Genomic DNA, 21,910 nt, shown 5'->3' on the forward strand with positions numbered 1-21,910 from the left:
GCGTGCCAGGCTAGCCGCTCTGTCAGAGACACGCATTAGAAGGGACGTGGATAGAAAAATAGCGTCTGCCTTTATTCAAGTCCTGTCCCCTGCCTCAGGTCCCATCTCGAGTCCTGTCTCTTGGGTCCCCGGGGGCAGGAGGCAGCTGTCCAGGGCGGGCTGAAGGGCTCGAGACACTTGCTCCGCCCTGTTCCAGAGCCATCCGGGGCGGGCGGCGCCGGGCCCCTGCAGAGTCCGCAGGAAATCGGGCAGCTGGGAGGGCAGGGCGAGGACTGGCACGGCGCGGAACAGGGCGGGCACGGCATCCGGGTGGAGCAGGCTGTCGAAGTAGGCCCCGATGTAGCGGCCGGGCGCCCGGCCCTGCAAAAAGTCGGGCAACACACAACTGAGCGAGGCAGCAAAGGCGTCGTGCGGGCGGTGCGCCCCGGGCGCCGACGTTCCGTCCTGCAGCCACTCCTGGCACAGCGCCACGGCCCCGGGCGAGAAGAGCAAGATAACCATGCCGCCCTCCTGAAGGATCTGGAGCCGCTGTGCGTGGAACCAGGCCAAGGACCCCTGCGCGCTCAGTTCACGTCGACTCCACAGGTCCACGACCACGCGCAGCGGCAGCTGGCACAGCGCCGATGCCAGGGTGCCAACGAGGCGCTCGAAGCCCGCGTCGTCGGCTGAGTACAGGAGCAGAGCCGCGCGGCCCCTGGCGGCCGCTGCGGGAGAAAACAGAGGGGGAAGGAAGATGTGAGATGGCCTGAGGGCCGGCCCGCTGGGGGCGGCCCCCCTGCCGGGCGCTTGCTCACACTCACCCCCCGAGTAGACATCCTCCTTCAGGAGCCTCAGCCACCCTGTTAGGGGAGAGGGGCGGAGGCAAAGGGTGAGCTCAGATGCTGCTTCCTGTCTTTGAACTCCCAGGCCCCATCCAGTCCTGCCTCTGGGGAATGGGGAGCCGGAAATGACTCACCTTTCACGTGGTCCTTTTTGAGAAGGAGGAGAAGGAAAAGCACAGCAGCAAAGAGTAGGCAGGCCAGCCACACCAGGGCCCAGCGCTGGTGGATATCTGGGAGACCAAGGGGAGGAGATGGGCTAGTTAGGGACCTTACACTTTCCCCCCACTTCATGAAGGAGAAATGAAGTGACTTGCCCAAAGTCCACAGCACTTGGTGTCAGAGCCAGTGTATGGATATAGACCCACCTACTCGGGTGACCTTGGATAAGTGACTTCACTTTCTGTTTCCGTTTTTCACCTCTGTAAAACTGGGCTAACAATAGTACCTACTGATAGGGCTGTTGTGAGAGCTACATATGTTAATACACATAAAGCACTTGCAATGCCAGGCCATAGTAAGTCCTCAAAGGTCATTATTGCCGAAACCAGTTTGGCTCAGTGGATAGAGCGTCGGCCTGCGGACTGAGGGGTCCCAGGTTCGATTCCGGTCAAGGGCATGTGCCTTGGTTGCGGGCACATCCCCAGTAGGGGGTGTGCAGGAGGCAGCTGATTGATGTTTTCTCTCATCGATGTTTCTGACTCTATTCCTCTCCCTTCCTCTCTGTAAAAAATCAATAAAATATATTAAAAAAAAAAGGTCATTATTATTTGTCCCTTCAGCCTAGGGTGGCTGGGTCCTTGACTTCACTCTCTCTGGTGACTGCAACAGCCTTCTGATATTCCTGACCTCTTTTTTGTCTTCAATTCATTCATCACGTGGCATACCCAGAGATCTTTTAAAAATACAAATCTGATTATAGTCTTTCAGAAAGCTCCTGCTACTCATTAGGTAAATTCCAAACTCCTTACTTTGGCTCCCAAGGCCCTATATGGCCCAGGCATCCTCAGCTCATGATAGGGATCTGCCTCCCAAGACATTCCAGCCACACTGACCGCTGTGGTGTTTCTCAAAAAAAGCACCCCCCCAGTCTTCACAAAAATGCATCTCTAACTCCTTCACCTAGACCAGCCTTCAGAATTCAGCTCGAACCTTTCCCCTGAACTCCTTACCCCATCGCAGTCAGGTCCCTGTTATAAGCATCCACGGCTCCGGACTCTTACTTTATAGAGAGTGCTTCAACAGCTCACACCGACCAAGTGATTTGGGGCTAATGCCTTTCTAGCCTTCTATGACTGGGGTGGGGGCATGTATTGTATCTTGGTGATGCGGGGGTGGCCTGCAAGCTCTCATCATGGTTTCTGAATGGGTGAAGAATGACTCTTTGATTTATCTGAGCCAGGGAAGGACATTGCATATGTTGCCTGCATGAGTGGTTCCTGTCAAGATTTCAGCTCCCAGAGAGCTGTGAAGAAGGAAGGGCCATTCTTGTAATACTCACACTTGTCCATGGGGCAGGCCCATAGCGCTCCCAGGTCATTATCCCACAGCTGTAAGACACAAAACCAAGCCCTGAGCCCTCAGCTTATGGCTCAGCACTCACCAAATTCTAGCTAGCCTGATCTCCAAATTTCCAGCCTCAATTATGCATATTTCCCCACACACATAGCAGGTTCTCGCAAGCTACTCTGCCTTTGCTTATGCTGTGCCTATTTTCTCGACTGTGCCTTCATGCCAGATCTGGCCCACGTGAAGAGACCCTTCCTTGAGTTCTCCCTGGAAACCAAGCGCTTAGCACATGTGAATGTTGTTATCTGTTTATGGGTTTTTAGCCAGCAGTGAGTAACTTGGGGACAGGAACTATGCTCCTTCAACTCTTAAGCTTCCCCAGGCTTGGAAACAAAAAAAGCACAAATAGATGGTGAATGGGTGCTAGAAGAACAGTGAGGAGGCCTCTGCCTGGGAAGAGTGTTTCCCTGGTGCCCTCAGGCACAGGAAGGAGTGGAAGAGGCCAAAGGTAGAGTGTTAGGGGCGTTGCCCTCGGATGTTGGGGCAGGGCTCACCTGCCACCTACTCACCTGCAGACACTGTCCAGACTGCAGGTCTTGTAGTAACTGCTCTCCAAGGCGTGCTGCCCTCTGCCAAGCCAAGGGGTAGGAGGCTGTCACCTAGGGGCACTGCACCTAGGAGACCACCAGGCTGCATGCAGCTGGGCAGAGTGAGGGGATGGCACTAGAAGTTGGAAGATTTCTGAGAGATTACTGAGAACAAGGCCCAGGTCTGAATCACTCCCATGTTCCCAGAGACCAGCACAGAGCCTGGCTCAGAGGAGGGGAAATTGAATAGAGGGAAAATTTGAGGCTAGTTTTGAGATGAAACTGGAGAGGTACATGGAGAAGGGTCCCCCAGCCCTCACCGTAGAGGCCCCGCTGAGCAGTGGGGTGCAACCACTGGGTTCCAAGGCACAGATTGATCTGTTGTCCTGGGGGCCTCGTGTCTCCACCAGCAGCATATCATCCTTGGGGGGCCCCAGAGAGTCTGAAAGGGATGAGAGTCCACTCTTGAGACCCAACCTTGCTGGGGGCTGCCATGTGCCCTCCTCATACCTGACCTTCACCCCTAGGAGCTGGCACTTCCAGGGTTCACCCCTATTGCAATGGCCCTGTCCCAGCCTCCTGCAGGCCCCACTCACCAGACCACAAGCACTCTTGCAGCTGCAGCTTCTCCCAACTGCTCACCTGCTTGGAAGAGGCCAGGATTAGGGGCATAAAGAAAGGCAAGAGTGCCCTGGCTGGTTTTCTCAGTGGTTAGAGCGTCGGCCCCAGGACCAAAGGGTCATGGGTTCGATTCTGGTCAAGGGCACATGCCTCAGTTGCGGGTTTGATCCCCAACCTGGTTGGGGTGCTTGAAGGAGGCGGCCAATCTATGTGTCTCTTTCACATCAATATTTCTCTCTCTCTTTCTCCCCCTCCTCCCTCCATTCCACTCTCTCTAAAAATTCAATGGAAAGAGTATCCTTGGTGAGGATTAAAAATAAAAAGGAAGAAAGGCAAGAGCCAAGGCCAGAAAGATCTGAGAAGAGAAGGGGTAGGCAAGGGGAGGCCTGTTGGGTTGGGGGTTCAGGGCACTCTGGGCCTGACCTTAGGCAGATCTGGGTGAGTAGGAGTCACTCCATCTTTCTCAGCCTCAGCCCTGTGAGATCATCTGGGCTAACAGGCCTTGGGACCCTAAATTAGCTCTTTTCACATCTGACAAGACACTTTATACATTCCCATCTAACTACCTTCTCAAAGAGGCCTCACCTAACCATCCCACTTGAAATTGCAACCTCAATCCTCACTATCCTGCCCCTATTTCCCCATAGTATTTATATACAGTTTAAAAAATCTTACCAGAGGATGTTTTTATTTAAAAAAAAAATTTTTTTTTTGAGAGAGAGAAACATCGATGGGTTGCCTCCCAAATGTCCCTGACCAGAGATCGAACCCAAAGCCTAGGTATGTGCCCTGATCAGGAATCGAACCTGCAACCTTTTGGTGCACAGGGGGATGCTCCAACCAATTGAGCCACCTGGCCAGAGCTTTATATTAACAATTATAACTTACTATAATAATTTACTTATTGTATCTATTGTCTACCTTCCTCCACTAGAACATAAACTCTCTAAGGATGAAAACATTTATTGATTTTATTCACTGACATCTATCCCAAGTGCCTAAAACAGTGCCTGGAACACAGTAGATGCTCAATAAATCTGGAATAAATGTGTTAATAATTACCCTGTGAAGTTGTAGAACAACCCATTATACAGGTAGGGACATAGGATAATGACAGCAATAATAAAAGAGCTAACATTTGTTGAGTATTTAGTCTGTGCCAGTCCCCAGTGTGAAGCGTTTCTCTTATTTAATCTTCATAACCACTCTATAAAGTAGTTACTGTTATCCCCATTAAACAGATGAGACTGACCTTCAGAGAGATGAAATGACTGGCTCAGGGTCCCTGGCACTGCTAAGGTAAATAGTGGAACTCCTGAAGAGGAATCCCATAACCACTTTGCTCCAAGAACCCAAGGATAAAGTGGGTCCAGAACACATTGTCTTGTCTGGGGGTCCCTGCGGGTGGGAGGAAGGCTCTGCTCCCAACGCAGCGCTCTGGCGCCCCCTTCTTACCTGGACACAGAGGTTGGGGTGGCCTTTCAGCAAAGGGAACTCCAGGGCTTCCTGTGGAACGAAAGGAATGGGTGGGGGTGACAAGAGGTGGCCCCCTGGGCTTGCCTTCCTCCCCCGCCTCGCTTACGTTCACAGTGACGTTTTCCCGGGACAGCGGTGGGACCAGCGGCTGGCAGGAGCCCCTGCCCGGTGCCTGCCAGCACAGTGCGGCCTCGGCGGCCAGCGAGCATGGCGCGACCAGCCGCCAGCCCCGTGGGGGCAGCAGCTGCAGCCGGGCAGCCCGCCAGAGGTTTCGGTGTGCGCGGGTATCTGCAGGGAGAGGGCGTGGTCACTGTGCGCCCCGCACGCGTCAGTCTGCTCGGATCCCACCCTGGCCCTGCGAGCCCTCTCACCATTCTTAAATGGGCAGATGCTCGTTCTAACGGAGTCAGGTTCCAGAGGCCACACCTGGAGAGGAAATAGGCTCCACTGTTAGGTCACCCCAACCAACCCCCCAGGGACACATGCAGGCCCGCTGCTGGGCGCTGGGGACACATTCGTTTGGCTGATTTTTCACCAACACTTGCCTGGTCATCCTTTGCAAGGCCCTAGAGAGGTACACATTTATTTTTTCAGAAAACCCTATGTCAAGATCTGGCAACATCTTTGTTTAACAAACTTTTTTAAAAAAATCAATTTTAGAGAGAGAAGGGGGCTGGGGAAAGAAAGAGAGAGAGAGAGAGAGAGAGAGAGAGAGAGAATTTCCTTTTCCACTTATTTGTGCATTTACTGGTTGATTCTTTTATGTGCCCCGACTGGGGAATTGAACTCACAACCTTGGCCTATTGGGACGACACTCTAACCAACTGAGCTAGCCGGCCAGTGCCTTTAACAAACTTGTAATGACTACTACTATGTGTCTTAGCACTGTGGTAGGCACTAGGGACATCCAGTAATTAAATCCACAATCATTTTGTGAGAACCTACTATGTGCCAGGCACTTACTATCCTAGGTGTTAAAGATACATTCATTTATTCTTTTGATAGACTTTAAAAATGCACCTATTATGTGCTTAGCCTAGTGCTAAGCACTAGAGATAACATATCAATTTATTCAGCAATTAATTAAATGCCCCTGCTCGTGTCAGGCATTGTGCAAGGCTCTGGGGAGTTACTAAATTTAAATTAGCTATTATTTCTTTGCCTTCAAAGAAAAGACAAGTTCATGGTTGAAGTAAGGATAAAAATGTATATAAATTAATAGATTGATCACTCAGTTATTGAGCATCTGTTGTATGCAAGGAGAAATGAGGCAGGTGCCCAAATAAAAAAGGAAGTGGACAAGGAAGGACAGAAGTACAAGGAGATGTGTAGATAGGCCAGGAGATTGGGGGAAAGAGGTGACATGTGAGCTGGAAGGATTTGGTTGTATGGAAAAGAAGTGGGGGCATTTCAGGTAGTGGGAACCACCTGAGCAAAAACACAGAGGTGGATATATCTTGATAAGTAGCTCCATCTGGAGGGAACAAAGTTTCCATCAAGGGGAATCGTGGGAAAGACCAGAGAAAAGGTTCAGTTGAGGGTCAGAATATGGGGCTCAGAATGCTCGGGAGTTCCAGGAAAGGAGGTGGCATGGGAAGTTATTGAAACAGTCTAGAGGAGATATGATAGAAGCCCAAACTGGGCTAAAATGGAAAGGAGAGGGAAAGAGAATGAAAAGCATTAATGTCAGAGGTCAAATAGATGGAATCTGATGACCAATTAAACGTGCAATCAGAGGGAGAGGAAAGAACCAGCAAATATAAGCCTACATGTGGCATACTTCCTTATAACAGCCCTATGAAGCTGGGACTATTATTCTTCCCGTTTCACAGATAGGAAACAGGCTCAGAGAGGTGAAGTGACTTGCCCAAGGTCACACAGCTAGCTAATGGTAAGAGTCAGGATTCAAGCCAGTCTGAGTTCACAGCACATGCTCTACCCTCCGGGGAGCACAAGAGGAAAGTGGAGGAGTAGAGGAAGACTTCAAGGAGGAAGTGACATCTGAATGGGTCATGAAGCTTAAGTGGGAGTCCGGTGGGTAGAGTATCAGGTAGAGCATTCGAGGCATGCAACAAGCAGAAGGCATAGGACAGCTAAGGTCAAGGGAGGGCCAGTCACCCTAGGGAGCCATAGTTTTGACCTCAAAGGAGAGGGTGGAGGATAGTGAGACCAAGACAGTTAGGGCCACCCTCTCACCAACTCCCCTGGCATCCAGCTAGGCTCTGCTCCTACCTGAATACAGAGACAGGGAACCAGGTCTGTGTGGTTCAAGGTAATGGTCTGCGGCCCAGTCTGTGGGATAAACAAAGGGGGGGGGGGGGGGGGGGAGTTGGAGAAGATAAGGAGATAAGGAAGAGGGGAAGGCTGGAGGGCAAAGCTGAGGAAACAGGCATGCAGCATTTCCCCCACTAATGTTCCTTGCTTTGGGTGTCAGTTGCTGTGTCCTCTTCCAGGGCTCCCTGGCATCCTTTGCATGGGCATCAGCCTAGAGTGAGAATGGAGCTGGGAGGGGGAGGTCTCACCAGGTTTCTGTGCCACCAGGGTTTTGTAGGGCCCTGGACCTGGTTCCAGTACAGGGAGAGGCCAAATTGCTGTTCCTCAGAGACATCCAGCACCAGGTGCACATCCTCACCATCTGCAGACACGTTGAGCCAGGGCAGGGCTGTAGGGGGAGCCAAAGAGAAACTTCCTTTACCTCTTCTGCACACCCAAGCCTGAGCCATACCCACCAACTGACCCTTTGGAGTTCCCTTCAAATCCTCTAGACTGGGAGGCTCCTGGAGGACAGAGCCAATGTCTCCATCTCAGACCAGGCAGCTGGGGACTGAGTTCATGTAGGCCCCAGTATGTGCTCTTGAAATCACCCTTTCCTTGCTTCTCCCTCCACAGCCAGAAGGATCCTGTAACCACTGTCAAATAAATCATTCTCCTGTGCTCAGTAGCCTCTGATGCGCTCCCCCGCCCCCCCCCCATTACTCCCAGAGGAAAAACCTAGTCCTTACAAAGGCTTGCAAGGCCCTATCCAATTTGGCTGTTGTGACCACTCTGAACTCATCTCCTAGCCCATGCCAGGGTTGTGGGCTTGATTCCCAATAGGGGGCATGCAGGAGGCAGCCAATCAATGTTTCTCATCAATGTTTCTATCTTTCTATCCTTCTCCCTTCCTCTCTCTCTAAAATTAATAAAAACATATTTTTATTTTTTTTATAAATATATTTTATTGATTTTTTACAGAGAGGAAGAGAGAGAGGGATAGAGAGTTAGAAACATCGATCAGCTGCCTCCTGCACACCCCCTACTGGGGATGTGCCCGCAACCAAGGTACATGCCCTTGACCAGAATCGAACCTGGGACCCTTGAGTCCGCAGGCCGACGCTCTATCCACTGAGCCAAACCGGTTTTGGCAATAAAACATATTTTAAAAAAAGAAAATACAAAACAAAAAAATCTAAATAGTGCAGGGAAAAAACCATCAGAACCCTGACTTACTTAGCCCTCATTTTATGGTTTAATATTTTTATTTGATATATTGGGGAGGGTGCACCATAATCTTGGCAATGCTTTGAGCTTCTAGATGTCCCTGATATTAATAAATATTTTTTTACAGAGAGTGAGAGATTCACCTTTATGTTCCCAGTGGCTGGCACAAAGTAGGAGCTGTTGTAGTTCATATGTGATGAATGAATGAATGAATGAATGAATGAATGAGCTCTGCATGTTTCTGAAATGTGGCAGCCCAGACCCGAAGCCAACTCCAAGGGTTTCTCACACTCTAGACCCTGGCCCTCCCTCCTCCCAGCCACAATGGCCCTATCCCCTACCCCAGCAGCTCTGGATGCTGTCCTGGACTTCGAGCCCCCTGCAGTCTGGGGAGAGATCACAGAAAAGCCTCCGGTGGGGCTGGGGACCAAGGAAAGAAGGGGGGACAACCCGACTCATGAGGAGCTCTGGAAAGGGCTCCCTGTCCCCTAGATACCACCCACATCTATGCAGTGCCCAAAGCACTTTCCCCAGGGATGGGAAAGCCATGTCACTTGGGGAGAGGAGGCACGAGGAACTGACTGGGAGGATGTGAGCTCACACCACTGCCTGGGAGTAGACAGGACTAGGAAGGGGATGAAAGCCTGAGGGGAGTGGCCAAAGGGGTGAAAGATTAGGAAGGCTAGGATTTGGGCCCCCTGAGGCTCTGTAGCCACTTACCAGGCAGCTGCTGTATGAAACTGAGTTCCTTCTGGTACCTGGGCTGAGTGTAGGACCAGATTCGCACCTCAGCCCCTAATGCAGCCTCGAAGCAGTCAAATATTACAGAGCCCTGTGAGGAGAGGGGTGGCAGAAGGCTGGAGGTATAGGGCTCAGAATCCATGCCAGGGATGTGGGATCCTCTGTGTGGACCACTCCCTCCCGTCTTTCCCCAACCAATGGCTATATTCGTACTGTATGACCTGAAATCCTGCCACTGAAGTTTCTTTAAAGGGCTCCCAATTCTAAAGCACACACCCTTAATAGGGGTGTTAGCAGGGCAGGGACAAGGGCTCTAGCTACTAGAGTCCCTGCCCCAACTCCGATTGTTCTGGATCACATGGCCAAAACTAAGGTGACTGGACACTCCTCCCCACAGAATTGGTTCTCACACCCAGTGCCTCATTGGTCCTCACGATTGCCCCGTGAGGTGGGCCAGCAGATGTTCACCCACTCAACTATTTTCCAGATCAGAGGATATTGCCTGGGGCCTGAGGGCAGGAGGGGACGTCAAAGGGTTTGAGTGATTTGGCCCAAGTGGAGAGACCCCTCCAGGAGTAGCCCCAACACCCTGCACCTTGGGGTACACACGGGGCAGACATGGTGTGGCAGGAAGTCCAGAGCAGTGGATCCAGCCCACAGACTTTCCCTGGAAAATTAGGGTAATAATAATAATACCTAGTTCATGGCATTGTCACCTCACTTAATTCTCACAGCATCCATATGAAGTAGGGCTTTTCTTATCCCCACTTTGCAGACAGGAAAATGGGTATAAAGGGCTGAAAGGATTTGCCCACAGCCCTGATCAGAGTCAGGACTTAAAGAGATAATGCATGTGGAAGCACTTTGTAGATTTCATATTCAGAAGGTGGTTATTATTATTATTATTTTGCATACCACAGGCTGACCAGGCTGCACGAGGGCAGCGGGCACTTGCACCTCCAGCAGGACACAGCGGGCAGTAGGGTAGGCCTGGAAGGAGAGCACGACTTGGGCCTGGAGAGAGGCTGTGAGCAACAGGACGAGAGTTGGTCAGCCCCAGGGGCCGCAGGCAAGGCCCTGGCCAGGGGCAGTTGGGCCATCAGGGTGTTCCTCACCATTCTTAGGCTCTTCAAGCTCTGAGTCAGCTGCTCTTCCAAATTGTTCCTCATCTTCAAGCTCTTCCCAGTGGCCTGGAAGGCCCCAAGAACAAGGCTCAGGTCAGGCCTCCTGCTCTGGGCTGGCTTTGGTTTTGGCTTTCTTCCAGAAAGTGCATGCAGGGAAGCAGGGGCCAGGCCTGAGGCCTGGGGGTGTGGGAGGATGGGGACACCAGACCAGCCTGGGGTCCTTTTGGCAGGGACCTCCAGAAGAACACTGAGGATGTCCAGTGCTGCCCGACAGACTGCCTGGTCCTCATGCCCATCCCAGATACATTCACATGTGCACATGGATGACATGCTCACCACGCACAGCCAAGTGGACGGCCACACGCACACAGAGGTTACAGTCAGTCTCCTTATGACACCTCAGCACCAGCTCTGTCTGCAGGCGTGTGGGCACCAGCACAGGTCCTGGGGCAGGTTCGACATCCCCAGGCAGGCAGAGCACGTCACCACCTGTGTGTGAAGGGCAGGGTGGGAGCTGAAGCTGTTCTATACCCAGAATTTGGTTGCAACTGACACCCCCAGAGGGCCAAGGAGCTTGGGCTCTTCAGGGGCTGAGGGTGGGCCGTGAGGGCATGGGACTGGGACAACTCCCCTCCCTTCCACCAACTTAGAAAGTTCTTTTCCCTCTAAAGGTAGGGCTACTCACCCCACAGGTGGCAGGAGAGGCCCTGGGAAGGAGGTAAAGGAGAGTCAGGATTTATGATCTTAAATCTAATCCTCTTTCCCTGCCTGAGATCCCCACCGACCTCTTTCTTGGGCTCCCTATTCCAAGCCTCTCCCAGCAGAAGACAGACCCGGCTCTGGCCCCTTCCCCATTCTCCTCTTACTCCATCAGTACCAGACAGACCAGCTAGGGCAGTTCTGGTGGTGGCGGCAGTGACAGGAGCCAGGCTAGGGCCTTGATGGGCCTGTCTGAACCCTGAGCCTTCCCCAACCCTCCCAGGGCCCCAGACTCACCGGAGAGCAGCGAGCAGCATCCTGAGGCTCCATAAGCCTCTCCAGAGAGAGGACCACGGGGCTTGGGCCCAATGCCAAGGACAGCAGGAACCAAGGCACAGGCATCTTCCAGGTGCCAGGTGGCACCCAGGCCCTAGGCCCTTTCCTGCCCCCCCCAAGGGGGGGGCAGACACCTCACCTCTGCTCCCACTCAGTCCCCAGTGGGTGGGCAGAAGGGGCCAGAATCTCCCCCCAGCCTCCAAGGTCCCAGAGCTGGCGAGCTGGCACACTCTGTCTCCTCGGAGTCCTGACTTGAGTCTTAGTCTCAGCCGAAGTGCTTTCGTTTTTTGGCTCCTGGCAGGCAGCTAGCTGTTCCCGCCCCACCTTGTCCCTCCCACTAGGCCTGGGAGCCAGCAGCCTTGGATTGGGGTGGTGGCCTCATCTTCCCCTCCTTTTCCTCCTCCCTTCCTCTCTCTTCTCCTCCCCTGCTGACATCTGGCTGGGAGGGCCCCTGGAGAGGGCGTAGCAGACTGGCCTCTTGACTTAGTAAGGAAGCTCTTACTCACCCCAGGAGTCCCTAAGGAGGGCTGTGAGTGCACCCCAGGGCCTGGGCGATCCTAGGGCATTTTTGCTTCTTACACATTTCTGGGATCTTGGTGCCCACTGGATCCCCTCTTGCTGGCACTCAGGGTCTCTTCACACAGACTCGCTGGGCCTCAGTGACCCTTTGTAGGCTGGGAGCTCTAATGGCAGGGACAAGGGGCACCAGAAAGTGGGCTTTTCAGCACTTCCCAGCTCAAGCGTGGTAGTGGTGGGCGAAGGAACCCAGGATCTGGGGCCAAACGGGGGTCTCATTTGTGCTTTTGCCCTGGGCTGGCTGTGTGCTGATGGACACACACCACTCTTTTGAACTGTTTTTTCCTCTTTTCTCATTAAAGAATTATAGTGAGGATCAAGATTTCCAGGTCCTCCTTTGCTTTTCCAGTGACACTGCATGATGGATGGGGGTGTGGGCGTGGACATGGAGGATTTGGGCCACAACTGATGGATTTCAACCCCCCGGCAGGGTGGTGCTGACGCTTCCCCTAACCGAGCATCCCGGGCACACTAGAGAAGCACATTGTGTTTCTTAGTTTATCCATCATGTTTGCCTTTATTCATCTTTCTCCATCTTGGTGTCCACTGCCCCACCTTTGCCCTGGCCACCCAGGGCCAAAGCCTTTTTCCCTGGGTCCAGTCCTCCCTCCCTTTCCACCTGAGCAAGGCCTGGGTGTGGGAAAGAAGGATCCCTCACCCCCAAGGGGTTTCTCCTACTTCTCTAGAGTCAACCCCCTTCAGAAAGGCCATAGCTCCTGCCTCCCCCACCCCTGCCTCAACCTCTCCAGCCTTCACTGGAGCATGTGCAGACTGCTTTCTGGAATTTTGGAGAGAGGAAGTGGGAATGTCCCCCTCCCACATCAGGACTAGAGTCAGAGGAGCCCCCCGGAAAGAGAGACTCTCTCCCTGGGGGTCCTGAGAGGCAGGGAAGCTTCAGGAGGAAGCCTGAGGAAAGTGTGCAAGGGCTAGGATGAGGCCGGTGCTCTGCTCCTGGGCTGGCAGGCAGGGAATAAGGCTTTGGGGAGTAGTCCTTGGGAGGCACCCTGAGAATTCCAGGGTAGAAGCCGCTTTCTGGGTGCCAGCCAGTGCCCCTACGCCGGTGGCCAGGACATCTGGATTGCTGGGGAGCTCTACTCAGCCTCGGTGGGCAAGTTGGGCTGCCTCGCGTTCCAGCCGGCGACACAGTTCCAGGCGATTCCGCAGGCACGACCGAGCACCCAGGCGGCCCCAGCCAGTGGCATGGGTGGCAGGGCTGGCGTCCAGCGCCCGCAGCAGGCGAGGCAGGTCGCGGAGCAGGCGGTAGCGCGGCAGGGCGCGCAGTGGCGGGGGGATGTCGCCCTTGGCGCAGAGGCGACTGAAGTAAGCGAGCAGCAGGAGCGGGCGCGGGGCGGCGCGGAGCAGGGCGCGCAGGGGCGCGGTGCGGGTGTCCGGGCCGCAGGCAGGGCTGGAACCCGCGCTGCTCCACAGCAGCAGCACGGTGCCCCGCTCCCGCACCACCTGCGCCCGCGCCGCCCACAGCCACGGCAGCGGGCCCACACGCGCCACGCGTGTCCCCTCCCACAGGTCCACGATCACGTCGCGCCCGCCGCCCAACGTGGCCCGCAGCAGTTCAGCCAGCGCTCCCACCAGGCGCCGCTGCGCCTCTGAGTCCGCCACGTGCAGAAGCAGCACGGGATGCGGTTGGCCGGGGCCTAGGGCGGGAGCAACAGATGACCAGGGTAGGGGTTAAGGGACAGCTCGGCTCTCTCTTCCTTGGCCTCAGGGCTACATCAGAGCGTGCACCCCCAGTTCCTTATCTGCGCTGAGGGTGGGTCCCCAAGGCAACTCTAGTCAATAGGGTGCTTTGGGGGCTATTTAGATAAAAGCACCCTGGAAGGGGTGAGGGCCAGGGTGCCAGAATTGGCAGGTGCAGCATAGACTGGATTTCCGCTCCACTTGCCAGTAACCCGGAGACTTGGTACATTGAACCCCCGGTGCAGAGGGACCTTTGCCCTGCCTTAACCATTCCCGCCCACGAGGGGGCCTGAGGCACACCCCCTTGGGTAGCAGACAGCTGGGTGTTTCCGCAGGTACATGGCTCTTGGGGACAGGAGCCTAGGCAGGGGACAGCAAGCCTAGGAGCTGGGCAGGTCTAAATCCCCAAATTATGCCCAAGTGAGCTTACCTGACAATGGGCGCCGGAGGATGAGAACTAAAACAACTCCCAGTAGAGTGGTGAGGGCCAGCAGTGCCAGGATCAATAGTCCCAGGTGTCTATTAGAGACTGAGTCCAGCAAGGTGAGGCCACGCTGGGCTCCTCAGTGCCCAACCTTTCTCTCACACACCCCCGCCCCCCCCCACACCCTCCTCCCTCCGCCAAAGAACTCACCATCTGGACACAAGAGGTGCTTCCAGGCAAACTGGACATCTGACCTCCACACCTGAGGGCCCAGAACCCCCCCGACCCTGTGAGCCAGGGTACAGTGCCTCCTCCAGGAGAAGTTAAATGAAGCATGGAGATGGTGAAAGGGAGGCCCCTGGATACGGAATTCATCCAGCACAGAACAGGTCAAGAGTGACAAACTCAAAGAGTAAACTCAAAGTTGGCCAGGGTGTCCATGGGGACCTGGAGGGCACAGGCCCTGGTGGAAGTAATCAGACACCACTGAGCTCTAGCCTGTTGTCACCAGGCCTGAATGTGGACACAGAGAACTAGGTTTTCTGATTTATTTTTCCCCCCAAGAGAAGCCAGAAATCAGCTTTTTAAAATAGGATGTCTCCCAATATTTAAATGGTGGTAACAAATTCCAATTTCAAACACCATGTTGTCCAAACCAAACATTTTTGTGGACTGGATTTGCCCCGTCTGCCACCTGTGGAGTAGATGCTAGAGGAGTGTGTGCAGAGGGAGGGCAGGATTCCTTACCAGAACACAGGCCCCTGGCCTCAGGAAGGGAATGATGAGCTCTAGTGTCACTGGACTTGAGCCCTGAGTCTGTTGGAATAAAGAACAAAATGACTGTTTGCACGGAAACAAATCTGGCTCTGAGCCTTTGCCCATGCTGTTCCTCCCTCACCCCACCCCCACCTCCTCCTCCCAATCCTCCCAAGGCTTAAGGCCAAGTGCCACCTCTGACAAAAAGCCTCCCCTGGCTTCATTCCAAGATCCCACTGATCATTCCCAGATCAGAACTGCTGCACAGATATACATTAATCGGTCAATCAGGTACTCGTCAACAGACATACTGTGGGTGCCGACTCTGTGCCAAGCCCTGAGGAAAGAAGGCAGGCGCAGATGTTCTCTGTCCTCTAGCAGTTCACAAAACAGGGAGGCTAACAATATGCTGCCCTGCTCCTGTCCGGCATACCTGAAGGGGTAGCTTATCCATTGGAAAAATGTAAGTTGTGGGGTCAGAAGACCACAGCTTAACAAACTCAGGCTTAAATTAACTATTGCCTTTGGGGTTCCTAGCTGTGTGGAACCACACATTTGGTTGGTACATGGATCCCTGAGCCTCGGTTTTTTCATTTGTCTGTGAAGGCTAATAATCCTTGGTTTACTGGGTTATTGAGCATCACATGGAAATATGCATGGGGACACTCTTTATAATACACAGTGCAGTGTGAATTCATTTAGTAGTAGTAGCTATTATTACACCTTGGACTCCCTAGGGCAGAGACTCTGTTATATACTTTTCTTGTATCTTCCAGGCCCTAGGGCAGAGACTCTGTTATATACTTTTCTTGTATCTTCCAGGCCCTAAGACAGGCGAGGCACAGAATAGGCACTCAATACAAATATGCTGAATTGGACAGAATTGATTGCCATCTGTCTACAGGAAGGATGTGGCTTTGTCCTATGTTCTGGGTGCCGGGTAGGGAGCTGATCAGAATCTCCATACTTTGGGAATAACCTCCCCACTGACTCTCCTACCCCACCCTGTCCTAGATCTCACTATCCAGTCAGCTGTGAGCAAGTGCTGATGCAGGGGCTCTTAAATCATAGATGATGTAAGTCAGGAATTTGCTTGCCTCCACCTGCTGTGCTCTGAGCAATAGGACCTGGTGGGGGCCAAGGCCTGGCGAGGCCAAACCTGGCTGATGCTGTACACAGGGGGCTGAACTTAGTGAAGGCGGTCTTTTCCCAGCTCACAGAAACAAATGAGTTCATGGATTTAGTTCTCAGTGTCAGGTTTTCCCACATGACTTTGCCTTACAACTTGATCAGGGCTTGATCTTAAATCTTGAGCATTTGCTACCACCTGCCTGCTTGGGAACCCTCAGAGAATACAAAACAAATAGCTGCCAAGTGAGTATTTAAGAAAGAACTTGGAAGAGCTACTCATGCTTAGTCAGCTTGGGGCTGTGGTTTTAAAGATATATTTGATTATGGTTTTTATATCAGATACACAGAAGAAAGTCTACTAGTCAAATTGATCTTAGTTCACATAATAGAGTCAAGTCTGTCAGTAGTTTACAGTCTTCCAGGGCCTCTGTCTCCCAAGATAGTGAGAGACGACTCCTGCCAGGTGCCTGGTGGAGGAAGGCAGGAGCACAGTGGTAGAGGACAGCGGAGTTCGAGAGGCCATCAGTATAACATGGGGCAGCAGTTTGAAGTGGGCCAGAGGATAGCTGGATGTGAGAAGGCCAGCCCTTTGCCTCTGTTTTCCCTGTAATTCAGAAACTGAAAGAATTAGAAACTGCCCCATGGAAACCCCGCTGACTGGCAGAAGGAACCAGCTGAACAAAGCCTGTTCAAGTAAATAAATAACCAGATGATGTAAGTCAAGAATTTGCTTGCCGCCACCTGCTGTGCTCTGAGCAACAGGACCTGGTGGGGGTCAAGGCCTGGCGAGGCCATACCTGGCTGATGCTGTACACAGGGGGCAGCAGGCTGTCCTGCCCCATGTCTGGGTGGCTCCAGGCAGCACTGAAGGTGGCATGCATCCTTGTGGAGAAGTGAAGGATCAGCTGCTGGGCCTGGGTGCCCATGCTCACGTTCCAGGATGGGGCTGCTGGGGAGTGGGGGAAAGGGTGTCACGTGAGAAACCCTGTTGGCAGGAGGTGATAGGAGGAGCTGGGCTAGTTAACAGAGAAATCAAGACAGGGCTAGAGTTTGGCTTGGCCACATTTGGGTGAGGGTGAAATGGTGGGAGGGGTTCCGCTTATTGGCTCACCAGTCCGATGGGGACATTCAATGTGGCTGCTGTTTCCACAAGAGAACTAAGAAATACAAGAATGGCGGGTCAGAAAGTGCCAGGCACCATCCATACCCCTACCCATGCCCTCTCGCTCACGTTTGTACCTTGAAACAGAACTGGGGGTGCAAGTCCACCTTCTCCAAAACATACCACTGTGGTGGGAGAAGGGGGTTAGTCCGGGATCAGGGCCCTGGGTCCCAGCCCTGCCCATCCAGGTCCTGGGGAGGCCTGTCTCACCCCCTCTGACTCCCGAGCTGTGGCATTGGGGAGGTCTTCGCAGAGGGCGTTCCCGCCCTGCCTCTGGCAGAGGGAGGCTTCCAGCTTCACTGGGCAGCGGAGTGTTGGGGCCATGACCATCTGACTGTGCTGGCTGTAGTCAGTGAAGTTCACTGACTTCCAAAAGTCCGAGCCATCTGGGCAGACAGCAGGGCAGAGAGTGAGGCCTGGGAGGCTTGAACCCTGCTTTGGCCTCGTTTGGCCACCCCCATCCCCAGGGCGCCAGGAGATGATGTTTGTAAAGGTGTTCAGCACAGTTCCTGCTCTGTCTAGGAGCCCCAAAAATGAGCACGCCTTTTCCAGCCCCTTGTTATTACCTTTTCTACTTACTCCTTCTTGCACCTCCATTCTGGCTAGCTCTTGGCTACTCCCCAAACTTGAAATCTTTTTATTTTTGCTAAGGTTCCTCTCAAAACCAGGAATGCCTTCCCTCCCTTCTCTCCTTTCTAAATCCCGCTCTGTTTTCTGAGCGCAGCTCAGGTGTCACCGCCTCTGAGAGACCTTCTCTGGCTGATGACAGCCTTCACTGGCTGCGCCCTTTCCGGAGTTCACGTCCCACAGGCTAGTCCTGACGTGTAACCCTGCCCTGGACTGTAGGCTGCTTTGTGCTGTCCATTTGTTATGTCTGAGCATCCTGTCCCTTCCGCTTGGAGACAACAAAGTGTGGGCAGCACCTTCGATGTCACCAACCACTTTCACTTATCATAGTGAAGTCAAGCCTCAGAAACAGTTGGAAAGTAAGACAGGGCAAGTATAATTATTTTACAGATGAGGAAACTGAGTCTCAGGAAAGAATAAGTGGCAGAGCTGGGATGTGAGTGAGCCCAGCTCTTCTGGTCCATCCTCAACACACCAACTCCTGTGTGCCTAGTACAACCTCCCACAGTGCCTACTACACTCTGATTTATTGGCCGGCTGAGCAGTGGACATAGTGCCCTTTTCTCCCGCTGACTCCAGGGAAAATGCCCATGCCGTCTAGGGGCTTCCTCCAACACAGTTAGGAAGTGTGTGCGTGTATGCATGAAAGAGAGACAGAGAGAGGCTGTGCGTGCACAAGAATGCATTTGAGTAGCACTCACAGGCTTCAGGCCAGCTCTGGAAGGGACATTTTTTGCGCCTCACTGTATCCTCTTGCAGGTAGGATGCCTGAGGGGACAAGAAGAGACGGTCAGACCTGAGACTCATTCTGGCTTGCCCTTGCTCTTGCCCTACTGCAAGCTGCCTGAGCTGGCAGGGCATTGAGGAGGGGGAGCAGTGTAGGGTGTAGGCAAGGGTAAGTGGTGCCTGACACTGGGGGAGGAACTCCAGAGTATGGGATTGAGATCAGCTAATGAGGGGCTGAGTCCTCTTGCCCCTGGAGAGGAGAACCTATCCCCAGAAAGAGGCAGATTGTGATGTCCACATCTCTGTCTACTCCCCCACTCTCCATGGTTCCCAAGGTGCCTAGTGCCCTGTATGGGTCTCTCAGTCTGGGTCGCCCAAACGCCCAGTGGTTGTCCACCCTGGCAGATGCTCAGTGCTCCAAGTCTCTGCCTGCAGCTTCCCTTTAGTTTCCTCCTGGATGACAAGGCCCCTGCCTTGTCTGTCTAATCCAAAGAAGTCTTAATGTTAGGCACTTCAGAATTATGGAGAGGAGGACTGCCATGAAGGGGTAGTGGGGACAAGACTTTTGAGGCCATATGGAACTTTGCAATGGCCACGTGCCCCCACCGTGACTGATCAGCACACACAGTGAAGCGAGCTGCCTTTCCGCCTCAGTGGGCTGAATCCAGGTCTGGACCAAGGAAAGCTGGGTTTGGGTGGAGCTGAGGTTGGAATCATCCCCAAGAATCTCATGTTCAGCAGGACACTTCCATCTCTGATCCAGTGTGTGGCTCACAGTCAAGCTGACATCTGTCTTCCTAAGCACCTCATTAACACCCAGTCCTTTTAAAACCCAAATTACTGGAGATATGTTTGACCAACTGCACTATCAGAGGACCTAGGAGTGGGGCCATGGACAACTCCCACCTTTTTCTTTACTCACCTCTATGCACAGACAGGGCAGAAGGAATTCATAAGGCAGGTCTACAGTGTGGCCCTTAGACACAGTTTTCTGTTGATGAAGCAGTAAAGGGAGAGAAAGATGCCTTAGAAAGAGTACAGGCACCCTGGCCAAGGTTAAGAAGAAGCTGGGACCTTATTTTTTTCTCTTACGTGAAACTTAATTTTTTTAAAATATATTTTATTGATTTTTTACAGAGAGGAAGGGAGAGGGACAGAGAGCTAGAAACATTGATGAGAGAGAAACATCGACAAGCTGCTTCTTGCACACCCCCTACCAGGGATGTGCCCGCAACCAATGTGCATGCCCTTGACCGGAATCAAACCTGGGACCTTTCAGTCCACAGGCCGACGCTCTATCCACTGAGCCAAACCAGTTTAGGCAAAACTTAATTTTTTTCATTGACAAATTTCCTCCCAAGGGGTCTCTGTTCTGTACTCTGACCATTTTCTCTAAGTGTCTCAATATAGGGCAGGGTAAAAGTAGGTTTACCGATATTTGTATGGGAAATCTACACTACTAAAAGAGAAACATGCAAATTGACTGTCACTTTGCTATGCCCACCAGCCAATCAGGAGTGAGTATGCAAATTAACCCAACAAAGCTGGCGATGGCCCCACCCCCCAGCCACTCTGGGCCTCTGGGCAGCATGCATGCAGGCATGGAGTGGCTGGCGGAGAGGGACACAAGCTATGAGGGAGAGGGCCGGGGGTGGAGGGCAGGGGGCAGAGGGAGCTACAGGAGCGGCGCTCCGCCTGGAGCAAAGACTGAAGGCAGCGTCCAGAGGGAAGGCCTGGGTTCTGGGTGCCAGAGGAAAACCAGTGCTGACAGCCAGGGAAAGGAAGGCCTATTGCACGAATCTCTTTGTGCAATGGGCCTCTAGTAATACAATAATTAATAAATAATAATACAAGAATAAACTCGCCCTAGCCGGTTTGGCTCACTGGATAGAGCATCGGCCTGGGGACTGAAGGGTCCCAGGTTCGATCCCGGTCAAGGGCATGTACCTTGGTTGCAGGCACATCCCCAGTAGGGAGTGTGCAGGAGGCAGCTAATTGATGCTTCTCTCTCATCGATGTTTCTAACTCTCTATCCCTCTCCTTTCCCCTCTGTAAAAAATTAATAAAATATATATATTTTAAAAAGAATAAACTCTGTGTTTCACATATTCACTACTGTAAACCTACTTTTGCACCACCCTGTATATGGAGTCGGGGGAGGGAGGAGACAGGAAAAGGGATATATATTTAATGAGCCCTGCTGGATGCCATGTAGGGTACGAGGTGCTAAAGCAATAACTCAAGGAAATGCTAGCACTGCTGTGATCTTGGGAGGTGTCATCACCACTTTATAAATAAGGAGGGCTGAGGGCCTCAATGGTGCAGCAAATGGTGCCAACTGTACACAAGGGCCTCAGTGACAACTGGAGGTTGAGGTGGTGTGTCAAGATCTGGGCTGGGAAAATGAGGGTCATCTCATTTTCTGAGGAAGGCCACAAAGGGAGGGAAATGGAAGGGAACCAGGATGTGACCACTTTGTTATTTTCTCGGGGAAAACAACTGCTTGAAGGAACTGAAAAGGTTTCTTAATATAATCTGAATCTCACTGAGGCTCCGCTCATGGGGGTAAATACCATATTCATTTCTCTGCTACTTATTCACAGTTGCACCAGGTCTCTGCATGCCCTTTCCTTTCCTCTCCTCCCATGTGACAAGGCCACCTGCATTTTCTGTCCAGTCCAAAGAAATCTTAATGCTAGGCACTTCGGACTTGTGGGTTTTGGAGAATTTTCTCCCCTCCTTGGACCTCAGGCTCCCTGTATGTACAAGGGGTAGGCTGTTTTTGCTCTAGCACTGTGTGATCTTATTTTTTACAGGAAAATAACACTCCATACCTGGACATCAAAGGGACTGCTCAGCTCTTCGCACTCGAGTGCCCACTGGTGACAAAGACGCACGCTGACCTCAGGGCCTGAGGGAATGCTCACTCGAATAGCCCGTGCCTCAGGCAGCAAGTCAAAGGAGAACTCAGGCCCTGGGGAGAAGGGGGACTTGGTGGCCTTGTCTCTTGGCTTTAGCGAAGGCACCACTACTTGACTATGCCTGTCACACCCCATGTCTACCTTTATGCCTTTGTGAGTTCTGTCTCGGGAGAACTTTCGCCACCTCTGGATCTAAAGGTTGGGTCCTTTTGAAGCGCAGCCCATTTTGGGAGATGCCTGGGGAGGGGACGGAGATACGATGGTCCTTCTCAGACAGGCAACAGCGACTCAGCAGCTTCCTCTGTAGGCAGAGAGCAAGGTTGGCCTTAAGCCAGGAGTCAGGATCTCTGGCTTCTATTTCTCCCTCTGGAACCTGGGGTACTACAGGTAAGCTGCTCAACATTTAGGCCTCGGTTTCCCTAACTGTGTAATAGAAGAATAGTCTACTTCATCCCCATACTTTCCATCTCTCACAGGGCTGGAGAACAAAACGAGAGGCCA

The 21,910-nt window shown here is 52.7% G+C and overlaps 2 protein-coding genes across 8 annotated transcripts in view; both read right to left on the bottom strand.

Annotated features, from left to right (window-relative positions):
• Positions 1-47: 47 nt before the first annotated feature.
• IL17RC (interleukin 17 receptor C) lies at positions 48-11,674 on the bottom strand. Of its 4 annotated transcripts, XM_028126964.2 has the most exons (19): positions 11,353-11,674; positions 11,042-11,063; positions 10,693-10,845; positions 10,348-10,422; positions 10,148-10,257; positions 9,212-9,323; positions 8,833-8,877; positions 7,534-7,673; positions 7,244-7,303; positions 5,383-5,437; positions 5,118-5,299; positions 4,991-5,041; positions 3,511-3,556; positions 3,235-3,356; positions 2,897-2,956; positions 2,320-2,368; positions 956-1,051; positions 801-839; positions 48-704 (listed from the first exon to the last, which is right to left on the bottom strand). In XM_028126964.2, the coding sequence occupies exons 1-19, from the start codon at positions 11,455-11,457 to the stop codon at positions 76-78; spliced, it is 2,151 nt and encodes a 716-aa protein (XP_027982765.2). In that variant the 5' UTR covers positions 11,458-11,674; the 3' UTR covers positions 48-75. The 4 variants fall into 4 exon arrangements, with proteins under 4 accessions (XP_027982765.2, XP_027982799.2, XP_008150154.2 ...); XM_028126998.2 differs by lacking the exon at positions 8,833-8,877; XM_008151932.3 differs by lacking the exon at positions 801-839.
• A 789-nt stretch (positions 11,675-12,463) lies between these two features.
• IL17RE (interleukin 17 receptor E) overlaps positions 12,464-21,910 on the bottom strand; it is a 35,097-nt gene continuing 25,650 nt past the window's right edge. For 2 of the 4 annotated variants that reach the window (XM_054729444.1, XM_054729442.1), the window contains exons 5-16: positions 21,551-21,710; positions 21,323-21,462; positions 19,411-19,479; positions 18,464-18,530; positions 17,346-17,521; positions 17,213-17,260; positions 17,085-17,130; positions 16,771-16,922; positions 14,834-14,902; positions 14,297-14,348; positions 14,093-14,191; positions 12,464-13,619 (exon numbers count right to left, since the gene is read on the bottom strand). In XM_054729444.1, the coding sequence (XP_054585419.1) occupies positions 13,063-13,619; positions 14,093-14,191; positions 14,297-14,348; positions 14,834-14,902; positions 16,771-16,922; positions 17,085-17,130; positions 17,213-17,260; positions 17,346-17,521; positions 18,464-18,530; positions 19,411-19,479; positions 21,323-21,462; positions 21,551-21,710 (1,635 nt within the window). In that variant the 3' untranslated portion in view covers positions 12,464-13,062. The remainder of the gene's footprint in view (positions 13,620-14,092; positions 14,192-14,296; positions 14,349-14,833; positions 14,903-16,770; positions 16,923-17,084; positions 17,131-17,212; positions 17,261-17,345; positions 17,522-18,463; positions 18,531-19,410; positions 19,480-21,322; positions 21,463-21,550; positions 21,711-21,910) is intronic. The other 2 variants (XM_028127029.2, XM_054729443.1) reach the window with 2 other exon arrangements.

The sequence above is a fragment of the Eptesicus fuscus genome, chromosome 18 (assembly GCF_027574615.1).
Source record: "Eptesicus fuscus isolate TK198812 chromosome 18, DD_ASM_mEF_20220401, whole genome shotgun sequence".
NCBI lineage: Eukaryota > Metazoa > Chordata > Mammalia > Chiroptera > Vespertilionidae > Eptesicus > Eptesicus fuscus.